The sequence below is a fragment of the Oncorhynchus kisutch genome, linkage group LG15, assembly GCF_002021735.2.
Source record: "Oncorhynchus kisutch isolate 150728-3 linkage group LG15, Okis_V2, whole genome shotgun sequence".
NCBI lineage: Eukaryota > Metazoa > Chordata > Actinopteri > Salmoniformes > Salmonidae > Oncorhynchus > Oncorhynchus kisutch.
Genome location: NC_034188.2, coordinates 45,919,054 through 45,934,057, shown reverse-complemented (window position 1 = coordinate 45,934,057; position 15,004 = coordinate 45,919,054). Strand labels below are relative to the sequence as shown.

The window sequence follows — 15,004 nt, the reverse complement described above, 5'->3', positions numbered from 1 at the left end:
GAGCCTTTTGGACATAGACTTGGTGATCTGGTACCGCTTCCCGTGCTGTAGCAGAGAGAACAGTCTATGACTTGGGTGGCTTGAGTCTATGACCATTTTTGGGGCCTTCCTCTGACACCTCCTAGTATAGAGGTCCTGGATGGCAGGAAGATAGGCCCCAGTAATGTACTAGGATACCGAGGAACTTGAAGCTCTCGACCCGCTCCACTACAGCCCCGTCGATGTGAATTGGGGCGTGTTCGGCACTCCTTTTCCTGTAGTCCAGGATCAGCTCCTTTTTCTTGCTCACGTTGAGGGAGAGGTTGTTGACCTGGCACCACAATACCAGGTCTCTGACCTCCTCCCTATAGGCTGTCTCATTGTTGTCGGTGATCAGGCCTACCATGAAAAATGAATGATGGTGTTGGAGTCATGCTTGAACAGGAAGTACAGGAGCACGCACCCCTTAGGGACCCCCATGTTGAGGATCAATGTGGCAGATGTGTTGTTGCCTATCCTCGCCACCTGGGGGCGGCCCGTCAGGAAGTCCAGGATCCAATTGCAGAGGGAGGTGTTAAGTCCCATGGTCCTTAGCTTAGTATTGAGCTTTGTGGGCACTTTGGTGTTGAACGCTGAGCTGTAGTCAATGAACAGCATTCTCACGTAGGTTTTCCTTTTGTCAAGGTGGGAGACGGAAGTGTGAAGTGCAACTAAGATTGCGCCATCTGTGGATCTGTTGGGGCGGTATGCGAATTGGAGTTGGTCTAGGGTTTCTGGAATGATGGTGTTGGTGTGAGCTATGACCAGCCTTTCAAAGCACTTCATGGCTACCGAGTACTATGGGGCAGTAGTCTTTTAGGCAGGTTACCTTGGCATTTGTGGGCACAGGGACTGCTTGAAACATGTTGGTATTACAGACTTGGTCAGGGAGAGGTTGAAAATGTCAGTGAAGACACTTGCCAGTTGGTCCGCGCATGTTCTGAGTACACGTCCTGGTAATCCGTCTGGCTCCGTGACCTTGTGAATGTTGACCTGTTTTAAGGTCTTACTCCCATTGGCTACGGAGAGCGTGATCACACAGTCGTCCAGAACAGCTGGTGCTCTCATGCATGCTTCAGTGTTGCTTGCCTTGATGCGAGCATAAAAGGCATTTTGCAAGCCCTGCCACATCCGATGAGCATCAGAGCGTTGTAGTAGGATTCAATCTTAGTCTTGTATTAAAGCTTTGTCTGTTTGATGGTTCGTCTGAGGGCATAGCGGGATTTCTTATAAGCGTCCGAATTAGTGTCCCGCTCCTTGAAAGCGGCAGCTCTAGCCTTTAGCTCTGTGCGGATGTTGCCTGTAATCCATGGCTTTTGGTTAGGTTATGTACGTATGGTCACTGTGGGGATGATGTCATCGACACACTGTCAGAGACGTGTGTATAGGTGGCAGGGAAGTCAGGCGTAGGAGAGTCAAACGGAGTGTAAAATGGAGTCTTTTAATAAATGTCCAAGTAACATGCTCCATAACACTAATAAGAAAAATTAATATAAACAAATATTACAAAGACATGAGGGGAAACAGAGGGTTAAATACACAACAGGTAATGGATGGGATTGAAAACAGGTGTGTGGGACGACAAGACAAAACCAATGGAAAATGAAAAATGGATCGATGATGGCTAGAAGACCGGTGACGTCGACCGCCGAGCACCGCCCGAACAAGGAGAGGCAACGACCTCGGCAGAAGTCGTGACACACACATTGATGAAGCCGGTGACTGAGGTGGTATACTCCTCAATGCCATCGGATGAATCCTGGAACATATTCCAGTCTGTGCTAGCAAAACAGTCCTGTAATTTAGCTCATCTGACCACTTCCGTATTGAGCAAGTCACTGGTACTTCCTGCTTTAATTCTTGCTTGTAAACAGGAATAAGGAGGATATAATTATGGTCAGATTTGCCAAATGGAGGGCGAGGGATAGCTTTGCATGCGTCTCTGTGTGAAGTGGAGTAAAGGTGGTATTTTTTCCCCTCTGGTTGCACATAAGACAAGGTAAAAAATTTGGTAAAACAGATTTAAGTTTCCCTACATTAAAGTCCCTCGCCACTAAGAGTGCCGCTTCTTGATGAGCATTTTCTTGTTTGCTTATGGCCTTATACAGCTCATTGAGTGCTGTCTTAGTGCCAGCATCGGTTTGTGGTGGTAAATAGACAGCTATGAAAAATATAGACGACAAACTCTTGATAGATAGTGTGGTCTACAGCTTATCATGAGGTATTCTACCTCAGGCGAACAAAACCTTCCTTAATATTTCCTTAATATTAGAGATCGCGCAACAGCTGCTATTGACAAATACACACAGACCACCACCCCTCGTCTTACCGAAGGTGGCTGTTCAGTCTTGCCGATGTGAGGAAAACCCTGCCAACTGTATATTATCCATGTCATCGTTCAACCACGACTTGATGTTACAGTTTTAATGTCCTGTTGGTAGGATAGTCTCGAACGGAGCTCATCCAGTTTATTTTCCAGTAATTGCACGTTGGCCAATAGCACGGATGGTAGAGGCGGGTTACTCGCTCGCTGACAAATTCTCACAAGGCACCAGGATCTGCGGCCCCTGTATCTCCATCTCCTCTTCATGCGAATTATGGGGATTTGGGCCATGTCTGGGAGCAGCAGCATATCCTTTACGTCAGAATCATTAAAGAAAAAAATCTTCATCCAGTTTGAGGTGAGTAATCGCTGTTCTGATGTCCAGGAGCTATTTCGGTCATAATTGACGGTAGCAGAAACATTATGTACAAAATAAGTTACAAACAACGCAACAAAACACACAAAAATAGCACAATTGGATAGCAGCCCATAAAACGGGATTCATCCCCTCCAGCGCCATTATCAGTTGACACCCGGCTTAAGATGTGGGAGCTGCTGTCCTTTGAGTACTTGACTCTTTTACAATTGTCTTTCCTCGATTCCACGTGTCCTCTCTCTCCTCACATCCTTCTCAAAGTGCATTGGATGGTAGTCAGAGATAATCCAGAACCTTGGATTTTATCCTCCAATATATACAACAAGGTTTATTTGATCTTGTAAACATCCACAGCTTAACGCTGAATACTATATACTGCCAAACAAAGACAAAACATAAATACATAAGTTGATTTAGATAAGGGAAAATGTAGAGAGATGGCTGAAGGGTTGATTGAAGCAGTTCGGGATGACTGGACATTTATAATGTAGCCTACTTTATAGGCCCTCAACTTTTCTTGTAGATTTAATAAAAAGTACTTCTGAAAGGAAGGGGTTGATGAAATTGACAGTTCTTTAGGTGCAAGTATGTTATGTTATCTGAATGTATACTGATTATATCTGTGTTCTCTGTATTTGTCCTCACAGACTGGCAGCTCTGGCCTAAAACATTCAAATGTGTTGGGATAATCTATTTCCATTTTGTGTACACCCCCACCAGCCTCCTCTCCTCTCTACCTCTGCCAGGTTATTTTTGCTTCCTGTTGTCACAGCACCTGTCAGGACACCTGCGGCCCAGGCTCAAGCAGCCGCACACATCTCTTCCCACCCTCTCTGCATGGGCAGCAGGGTAGCCTAGTGGTTAGAGCGTTGGACTAGTAACCAGATGGTTGCAAGTTCAAACCCCCTAGCTGACAAGGTACAAATCTGTCATTCTGCCCCTGAACAGGCAGTTAACCCACTGTTACTAGGCTGTCATTGAAAATAAGAATTTGATCTTAACTGACTTGACTAGTTAAATTTAGAAGTGAAGTTAGATCTAGGATGAGCTCCCCCAATCCTAACCATTAGCGGGGGAAATGTTAAACTGACCTAAGATCAGCGTCTAAGAGTAACTTCACCCCATGCACACTGTTGTGGAGGTGGTGTTTACAGAGGGCTGTGTTCATCACTGTATATTCTAGGACAGTGAGGCTTATGGGTAAAAATAAACCTTTTCTATCAGTCACTTTTTTTTAAAGAATATGACAAATACTGTATATTGTTGGTGCCAACACACAACACAAAAAACTTGCACATTTAAAATAACAATTACATCCAAGGTCCAGTAAGAGAGTAGCCTTGTAAACATTGACAGACAATAATACAAAGTGATGTACAACCCACAGCATAGTGGAAAAACAATTTTTTTAAATGTAGGTTTTACAGGCAGTATTCCACATCTCACTACGTTCACTTTTCTCCCTCAGTGGTTTTAGCACCTTATTCCCCTACACTCTTACAAGTAAAGGAGCAAGGAATAACCTTTTTGGGGTTCCAAAAATTGCCACATGGGGAAACTTTCCAGGCCACAAAAGTTAATCAAGCAACCCCTCTGAAAAGGTTATTCGAGGGACCCCTTGGACATGATGAATATATTTTTGCAAAAGTGCCACAGATGGACTCTTATACGCTGATACTAGGCTGGTTCAAACAGGAACCTGTTTGCGATGGGAGGGGTTTAATGTTGAACCTTTTTAATGATATATTGTAGCAGCATTCTAATGGAACATTAACATTGCTGATTATATAGAGCCATGACAATCATCTGAAATCAATGACCTCCTCCTAAAGTAATAAAGTGGTAAGTAATCCAACATTGGGATTTGCATAGGCTCTTGAGGAACTCATACACACCTGTAAACCTCATTGAAGCTACAAAACTGTCAGTGTACAACCTTAATATGTGGTGACAAATAACAGAACAGATAGACAGGAATTATGTTCACAGTGGCCAAGAAGAAGTATCTGAAAGCCACGCTCTTACTAAACCACATCCCCAGCATCAACAACCCAACCTGGCTCTTTTTAAGGAAAACAATTCAACTAAGTAACCTAATGCCTGCAACCTGGCAGTTGGGTCATCCAAATAACCAAGCATTTTTAAGAGTGTAGACTAGGTTATCGTCGTAAGCAAATGTCATTACCATCACAATAAACTTTTCAGGAATTAAAATAGTAGGCTGCAGTCATAATTTAACTGGCTTGACAGGACATGTTCTATTATTCAACATTGCTATTTAAATAGTATTCATATAGGAATGGGTAATTGTTTATAAGTCGCTAGCTATCCCATAAAGCCATCGCCGAAAACTACATATTTTCATCTTCTGCGCAGGGCCGACGCCAGAATGATTCAGTTGGACGGGCATTTGATCCACGGGACCTCCTATGTACAGTATGTGTGAATTAATTATTTAAATGTTTATAGTAAAGACGTAATTTAACTCTAAAAATGTATTACCTTTTAATATGGCAAGAACACAACCAGTCATGATGTTTTCATCTCATTGTCAAACAAATCACTTCAAAATGTAGGTTACCTTCACACGTTCGTCCAAAATTCCAGCATCCAATCTGAGCACTGTGCACCCGCCAACTTTCCTTCAATTTGCAAGTGGCCAAACAGCGTCCATGTGTCTTATGCTCTTCTTAGCACGACAGCATCAGATAACTTGGCTACACAGAGGGGCTCAGTTTCGCTCGCCCGGATGCTTTATCTGAGATTGATGCGCCTTTCTGTCGGCACCCGTCTCTGTCAAATAAATTATCAATATTCCATGTTTCTATTTGGACAGGCAATGAGGTACAGCGGGCCAGGCCCCCTAAGCCCTGCTCATAATGTCAGCTCTGCTTCGGAGTCTAGCAGCACAGAAAATCAATTTGCTAAGTAAATTATAAGTGCTCTGCAAGCCCCAGCAAAAAGGTTTGTCAAGAAACCTTTGCTACATTGAAACATTAAAGGTTCGACCGAGAACCCCTCAACTAACCAATGCTGCTAATATGAACCCATTGACTGCAATGTTTTTTTGAGAAACTCCAGAGTTTGTTGAAAATCTCAAGGGATCCTTGAGTTACCCCTCATTCTAAGAGTGTATAGTGCACTACTTTTGTCCAGAGACATATGGGCCCTGGTAAAATGTAGTGCACTACATAGGGAATACAGTGCCATTTAGGACACAACCTTAGAGACATTGAGAAATACAAACTAGTACCATGTAGGCCTATATGATCTGCAATGCATAACATGTAGCCCTATTTGTCCCAAATAAATATTTATTGAAATAGGGCCTTAACTACACTGAACAAAAATATAAATGCAACATGCAGCAAATTCAAAGATTTAACTGAGTTACAGTTCATAGAAGAAAATCAGTTAATTTAAATAAATGTATTAGGCCCTAATCTATGGATTTCACATGACTGGACAGGGGCGCAGCCATGGGTGAAGAAGCTGAATGTGGAGATCCTTAGCTGGCGTGGTTACACATGGTCTGCGGTTGTGAGGCCAGTTGGACGTACTACCAAATTCTCTAAAACAAAGTTGGAGGTGGCTTATGGTAGAGAAAGGAACAGCTCTAGTGGGCATTCCTGCAGTCAGCATGCCAATTGCTCCCTCAAAACTTGAGACATCTGTGGCATTGTGTTGTGTGACAAAACTGCACATTTTATAGTGGTCTTTTATTGTCCCCAGCACAAGGTGCACCTGTATAATGATCATGCTGTTTAATCAGCTTCTTTATATGCCACACCTATTAGGTAAATGGATTATCTTGGCTGAGGAGAAATGCTCACTTACAGGAATGTTCACAAATTTGTGCACAACATTTTAGATAAATATATGCCTTTTGAGTGTATGGAACATTCGTGGGATCTTTTATTTCAGCTCATGAAACATGAGACCAACACTTTACATGTTGCTAGTAGAAAGAGGAGGAAAGGAAGCGCTACTAAGGTACACAATAGTACATTTTGGTAGACAGAAGGTGCTCTTTGGTAAACGGGGTGAATTGGTCATCAAAAAAGAAAGGAGGACCAAGGCACTCTTCATATAATGAATTAAAATGCCTTTATTAGTATGGCATGTTCAAAAGAAACAAACGTCTTTTTTTTAAATGACGCGTTTCAGCTGCATGGCCTTCGTCAGGGAGTGGCGAAGGCCATGCAGCTGAAACGCGTCGTTTAAAAGAAAAGACAACGTTTGTTTCTTTTGAACATGCCATACTAATAAAGGCATTTTAATTCATTATATGAAGAGTGCCTTGGTCCTCCTTTCTTTTTTGACTTTACATTTAGCATTTATATTTTTGTTCAGCATATTTCAATTTCAATATTTTTGGGGGCAACTAAAATGCAATATGTCATCATCAGCCCTTAAGCCCCTACAGCCTACAGGTCACCCAAAAGTATGCCCATCACAGTAACATCACTGTACTTGGGTGCTACCATGGAAACTCACACTAAACGTAGTTGATGAAAATCCTGTGAACATATTTTTATTTCTACAGCCTACATCTGCACCCAATTGAGTCATCGCTTGAGACTATATCTGAAAAAGAACAGGACTTGTAGTTTCTTCTTTATCCAGACATATTCAGCTTTAAAAAATAGCAGAAATCTTAGGCCTATATACATGGGATCAAAGGGACTTCTGAGCTCAGCTAGATTATGTGAGAAGCAAACTTCTGAGTGCTCTGAATACAAATGAGTCGATGTAAAAATCGCAGATGAGTAGGCTATGAGGAGGAGAATGTTATTGGGCAGACTCTGATGCACCCTATCTCGTGATAGTCAAAGCTTTCTGGAAGCTATTCTCACCTTGATTATGTAAAATGGAAAAAAGCCTTATTTAATGTCTAGGAAAATATATAGCAGGTGTTTGTTGTCGGATTCACAGATTCAATAGTGTAAGTGACTCCCCCACTTTCTAACATGTAACGCACTTTCTAACATGTAATGTCTGTCGTGACGTCACGTCTGTATTTCACAGGAGCCCGAGCTGCAGCATAGACTTCAGCACCAAAGCGAGAGGACAGCCAGCTCCGGATAAGCAGCGCGCGGACACTGGTTTAATGCACGAGCGTGGACAGAGAAAATACAGACACAGCGTCCAATTTGCTCGGTCGGAAATTATCCCAAAATCTCCAAGTCAGCCATTCTACCCTTCACTTATAACTAATATCAGTTGACTCACGGACAGTCCGGCCATTGACAAAACAGCTGTTCTCACCGGTCACGCTTGTTGATTACAGAGCCAGGCAAAGCAGGGGGGAAGAAGAACCACATCCCGACCAGACCAGCTCTGACATCTTCCAGAAACGCACCGTCTCTAACTTCCCTCACTGATCAACCTAATCACAACGGGAAATGGAGATCATTAAAGTAGATAAAGCAGACAAAGCACCCGGTAAGCCACTTATTTAGTCATTTAATAACAGACTGGGTGTGTGTGAAATAATCACAGCGTGTGTTGTGTGTATTGAATATTTGGGTCTGGTGGCGTGGCACTGCGTGGCCCACGCCTTTGTGTGAGTAGACTGCGGTACTTGGAGCTCGTACACAGAACAGGCGCCTTGCCGCTTAGCCTTCATGAAAATAGCAGTGGTGGACTAAGGTGTGGTTTATTTGGCTACGAACATCTGTGTATGTCTCCTGCTGCTGAGGGCGTAGAGCATCCATAGCCTACGACCACTCGCCTTTGTAAGGCTACCTCGTTGCTTTTGTTTTCAGCGAATGGCTGACAGAAAGAACCCTGATGCAGCAAATTTACTCAGGTTAGCGTTTTTCGTCATGAATCTTGTTCTGGAGGTAGCTCTGCAGAGCGGTCAACTGCCACAGACACAAAGTCATAACATCGGATTTTAAACATAACCCTAACCTTAACCACACGGCTAACTTGAATTCCTAACCCTAGCCATGAATTAAGACCAAAAAAATTATTGTTGTTTTCTTGAATTTCATATAGCCAATTTTGATTTTGCTGCTGGCCCATCTAGCGGGAATCGCTCAGTTCTGCCTCCAGGGCAAGATTCATGACAATAAACGTCAACCTGCCAAATGTACAGCTCCGTAGGGTTTCGGGAGGGGAAGGGTGGGTTCTCTCAATTCTCTGACTATGGGCAAGGCTAAATGCCCACACGCATTATCATTACACATGTAGCCTGTGTTCTAGCCTACTTCGACACCTGATATAAGAGGAGTAGCATATTGGTTGATAAAACGTGTGTTTTGAGTTGACCAGACTTTTATAATAATAATATTCAAATTAGGTTCAGTCAAATAATTCCTACACCTGCCTGAATTTCATCTGGGCTGCCTATTAAATACCCGTGCTTCATGGGCCATGGCACATGTTACATGTCAATAGCCAATTCATGATGTTGTCAATTCGCAGGGTTGGGGAGTAACGGATTACATGTAAGGGATTACAAAAACAGTAACAGTAATCTGTTATGTTACCAGCAAAAATATTGTAATCATATTACAGATACTCTTGAAAAACTAGATGATTTACTTCGAGGATTTACTTTTAAATTCAGAAAGGATGTTTGGGCAAAAAATATTTGACACTTCTCTATTTTCTCAATAAGATTCAAGTCAGCATTGAAAAAAGGCGCACGTTTAAGTTTGTTCCACCTGAGAGAGTCTGACTACAAGTCAGAGACACCAAATGTGTTTGATGGATCGCGGGAAAAGAGCAGGAATCCAAGTACAGTCCAAGCTATGTTTTCCAATGGTGTGACAGCTGTCGGCATCCAAAGATTATCCAACTTGAATAAAAGCTTGGAGTTAAGGATGACAGCAGTGTTACTGATATAGCGCATGGATGTGAATCATGCTATTTGCACCTTACGGATTGTGGTTGTTGTGGATGGCTGTTCACAAATCTAAATGTGTATTTGAACCCAATAATGTTTGAATTCAAGACGCCTATCAATCATTGTTTTTGAAACCAGTGGACAGCCAGACAGCCAAATGCGGTCTTGCAACAGCTGCTTAGTGCAGATCCAAGCCTATGGAATACAAGTGGGGCTTTTATTGCTCAAGCTAATTCATGTTGATAGATAAAACAAATCCATAGGCCTAATGGACACATGCTCAAACTTGCACACTTTTGATAGACTTAAAGAGTCGATCTGGAGAGGCTACATCCATTTTTTGACTTATGAATTATGTACATAGTACCAGTCAAAAGTTTGGACACACTCATTCCAGGGTTTTTCTTAATTTTTTACTATTTTCTACATTGTAGAATAAGAGTGAAGACATCAAAACTATGACATAAAACATATGGAATCATGTAGAAACCAAAATATATTTTATATTTGAGATTGTTCAAAGTAGCCACCCTTTGCCTTGATGACAGCTTTGCACACTCTTGGCATTCTCTGAACCAGCTTATTTTTTATTTTTTTTAACCTTTATTTAACTAGGCAAGTCAGTTAAGAACAAATTCTTATTTTCAATGACGGCCTAGGAACAGTGGGTTAACTGCCTGTTCAGGGGCAGAACGACAGATTTGTACCGTGTCAGCTCGGGGGTTTGAACTTGCAATCTTCCGGTCATGAGGTAGTCACCTGGAATGCATTTCAATTAACAGGTGTGCTTTGTTAAAAGTTAATTTGTGGATTTTCTTTCCTTCTTAATGCATTTAAGCCAATCAGTTTTGTTGTGATAAGGTATGGGTGATATACAGAAGATAGTCCTATTTGGTAAAAGACCAAGTCTGTCACGCCCTGATCTGTTTCACCGGTCTTGGTTGGTTGTCTGTGATTGTCTCCACCCACCTCCAGGTGTCTCCTGTTTTCCCCATTAGTCCCCGGTGTATTTATCCCTGTGTTTCCTGTCTCTCTGTGCCAGTTTGTCTTGTTTTTCCAAGTCAACCAGCGTTTCTCCTAGCTCCTATTTTTCCCAGTCTCTGTTTTCTCGTAGCCCTCCTGGTTTTGACCCTTGCCTATCCTGACGCCAAATCCGCCTGCCTGACCAATCTGCCTGTTCTGACCTTGAGCTGCCTATCCCCTTGTACTGTTTGGACTCAGACCTGTTCACTGAACCCCTGCCTGTCCTGACCTCGAGCCTGCCTATCGCCTGGTACTGTTTGGACTCTGACCTGGTTTATGAACTCTCGCCTGTCCCCGACCTGCCTTTTGCCTACCCCTTTTGGTATAATAAATATCGGAGCTCAGCCAACTGCCTCCTGTGTCTGCATTTGCGTCTCGCCTTGTGCCCTTATAAAGTCCATATTATGGCAAGAACAGCTCAAATAAGCAAAGACAAACGACAGTCCATCATTACATTAAGACATGAAGGTCAGTAAATCTGGAAAATGTCAAGAACTTTGAAAGTTTCTTCAACCATCAAACCATCAAGCGCTATGATGAAACTGGCTCTCGTGAGGACCGCCACAGGAAAGGAAGACCCAGAGTTACCTCTGCTGCAGAGGATAAGTTCATTAGTTAACTGCACCTCAGATTGCAGCCCAAATTCATGTTTCACAGAGTACAAGTAACCGACACATCTCAACATCAACTGTTCAGAGGAGACTGCGTGAATCAGGCCTTCATGGTCGAATTGCTGCAAAGAAACCACTACTAAAGGACAACAATAAGAAGAAGAGACTTTCTTGGGCAAAGAAACACAAGCATTGGACAATAGATCGTTGGAAATCTGTCCTTTGGTCTGGTGAGTCTAAATTTGAGATTTTTGGTTCCAACAGCCATGCCTTTGTGAGACGCAGAGTAGGTGAACGGATGATCTCTGCATGTGTGGTTACCACCGTGAAGCATGGACGAGGAGGTGTGATGGTGTGCGTGTGCTTTGCTGGTGACACTGTCGGTGATTTATTTAGAATTCAAGGCACACTTAACCAGAATGGCAACCACAGCATTCTTCAGCGATACGCCATCTCATCTGGTTAGTGTTTAGTGGGACTATCATTTGTTTATCAACAGGACAATGACCCAAAATGCACCTCCAGGCTGTGTAAGGGCTTTTTGACCAAGAAGGAAAGTGGTGGAGTGCTGCATCAGATGACCTGGCCTCCACAATCACCCAACCTCAACCCAATTGAGGTGGTTTGGGATGAGTTGGACCGCAGAGTGAAAGAAAAGCAGCCAACAAGTGCTCAGCATGTGTAGGAATTCCATCAAGACTTTTGGAAAAGCATTCCTCATGAAGCTGGTTGAGAGAATGCCAAGAGTGTGCAAAGCTTTCATCAAGACAAAGGGTTGCTACTTTGAAGAATCTCAAACATTTATTTTGATTTGTTTAATACTTTTTTGGTTACTACATGATTCCATATGTGTTATTTCATAGTTTTGATGTCTTCACTATTATTCTACAATGTAGAAAATAATAAAAATAAAGAAAAGCCCTTGAATGAGTAGGTGTGTCCAAACGTTTGACTGGTACTGTATATATCCATTGATTCTTGAGGAATATAACTTGCCTCATGAGCTTAGTTTAACTGTCACACTCCATGAGAACCCAAAATATAAGCTTGTTTTTCTCCAATGTTTTTAAACATTGTAAATGTAAACAAACACTGTATAGCCTCATAACATGGTTAAAACAATCATTTTGATATCATGGATGGTCAGTCCTTGCATCCATAGCTCTGTCTTTTAATCTGAAAGTGGTTACATTTCTCCAGGCCCATCCCTCAGCTTTTTACCAAAACAGAGGCGGGGCGATCGTTTTGTTATGGTTTCATCTGTGCATTTTCCCTTTAAACAGCTGCATATTATCAATATATAAAAGTGTCACCAACAAAAAGGTTAACAGTAGGCCTATAGCAAATGCAACATATGGCATTCATTTTTCACATGTAAATAGCACTTTTCAGTAGTTCTCAAAGCATGCCATTCCATGAGGGCAGCATTTATTTTTCAGCTCGAATCAATGAGCCCAATCAGTCCTCCATGACAACAAAATCATAAACAACAGAGTAGGGCTGGCTAATAAGTCCTTAGTTTTGAGGTTATGCTAGGTAAAACAATTTGGTTAATCTATACTTCCATATTTCCAAGTGTTATTTTTGAAGATCAAGGGGTATAAACATTTATTGGAATGATTGGAATTCTGATACTTAGATTTTTATGTAAATAAATAATTTTAAATTATTATTATATGTAGTTGAAAGTGATGAGTTAGAAAAAGCCTACATAACCAACCCATAAAGTAAAATTTAACATCCATATATGGCCAGCTATGTAAACTTTAACATTGATTTATCCTGCAATAGATGTTCTTCAATTGGTAACATACATTTGTGTCTTCTTCTAATTCCTCTTAATAAGGGCATTACTGAGTTTGGGTAATCCAAAAATTACATTACTGATTACAATTTTGGACAAGTAACTAGTAACTGTAACGGATTAGATTTAGAAAGTTACCTACCCAACATTGTCTATTCGTGTGTGTGAGTGTGCTTGGTTTGAGGTTAATGGCTGCCTACTTGTGTGACGAAGCTTATATGTGACGAATGCCCCATACACATAAAAGGTTACCTGACAATTCTAATGGGACACCTATAGATATCTCCATTCATTACTGGTTATAGGAAGGACATTCCCTTAACAAAGCTCCCTAATCTTATATCCAAACAGTTTTGCTTTAAAGATGGTATGTCACACACACACACAAAATCAACATTGGATAAATGTTTAGTGATATAATATAACCGCAGATGTTCATTGTGCTGTGACTCGCTCATGCTCTGCGAACATTCCCATTTCATCATCCTCTATCCGCCTCTCAGGGCCATGGATGGTTAGTGCTACTGGTGTTTTTGTGTGTGTGCCCAGTGGTCCTAAACACCTCTGGAGCCTTGGTTCCTTGGATCCTGCTGGCTCAGCACACACACACACACACACACACACACTGACTGGAAGGTGGATTATATTATCATTGTTCACCACTGTAGATGTTTTTGGGTCAAAACATGGTGTCTGATACCATAACAGATCAATATTTTGCTCCGGTCTCTTTCACACAGGCTCTACTTCATCCTTCTTCTCTTTCTCAGTTTTGCCCTGGATTCTGTCCTGAATGTGGGGGAGTGCATGTGACTGTGTGTAAATGGGTTACATGTGTGTAAATGGGTTACATGTGTGGGATCGGAGTTATTTGCATAGAATTTTCATTCTAGATAAGTGTGGAAGGGAGCCATGTAATGTGAAACATTGCAGATGCAGAGAAAGGGGGGAACTGGAGAATATAAAGTTGTGAGATTGACATGGCCTCCAAGATGTCTGAAGAGAGGATGACTTGGCATGCATTTCAACACAATTAGACATGGCCTCCAAGATGTCTGAAGAGAGGATGACTTGACATGCATTTCTGCAACAAACATCTTGTGAAATAATTATATGCTTACTTTCTTTTCTTATCATGTGTTTGTAATGGTAGCTTTTCATTGAAACTCTATGGTGTTAAAGCTGCAATATACAACCTTTTGGGCCACCGGACCAAATTCACATAGAAATGTGAGTTATAGATCTGACATTAAATCTAGGAAAGGGTCGACGTGCACTATGTGTGGAGCGATTTCTACATAGCGCATCTTTAATGTTGTTCTAAATAGAAGAATCGACTATGGCAATAACTTTTCTACAGGAACATTACTTTAGGTGATAAAGAGTCAAACCCAGAAGCAATTGTGGAAATGCTTTATTTCATGGCGCACACACACGCGCACACACACACACACACACACACATACACACACACACACACACACACACACACACACACACACACACACACACACACACACACACACACACACACACACGCTGGTGATTCAAGTGACAACATTTTTATATTAGTTTTCCCATTCATATCTGGATCCTGCGAAGTAGTTAGCGTTAACGCTGGGACCGCTGATATATGTACAGGGATCCTTGCTCAGACAAAGTGGTACTACATTGGCGAAGCAGCTAGCTATCAAGCGCGGCAACCTGGTCTATTACTCCCGGATACCAAGCACCAGAAGTGTGGACTCGAGTCACATGACTTGGACTCGAGTCAGACTCGAGTCACAAATATGATGACTTGCAACTCGACTTTGACTTTAACACCAATGACTCGTGACTTAACTTGGACTTGAGCCTTTTGACTCGAACTGACTTGATACCCTCCCCAAGCTCAAATATAAAAAATGATGCTATTAAATAAAGTGTGCAGTGCATCAACTCTTCATTTAACGGATTACAGTTTGAATCGGACAGCAGCCAATTAAATTGTGCT

At 41.9% G+C, this 15,004-nt stretch overlaps 1 protein-coding gene across 1 annotated transcript in view; it reads left to right on the top strand.

The window, feature by feature from the left end:
- The first annotated feature begins 7,746 nt into the window (after nt 1-7,746).
- The window catches only part of LOC109906289 (fibroblast growth factor 12), a 140,414-nt gene continuing 133,156 nt past the window's right edge, over nt 7,747-15,004 (top strand). The window contains exon 1 of the mRNA XM_020503915.2: nt 7,747-8,162. Coding sequence (XP_020359504.1) covers nt 8,123-8,162 — 40 coding nt within the window. The 5' untranslated portion in view covers nt 7,747-8,122. The remainder of the gene's footprint in view (nt 8,163-15,004) is intronic.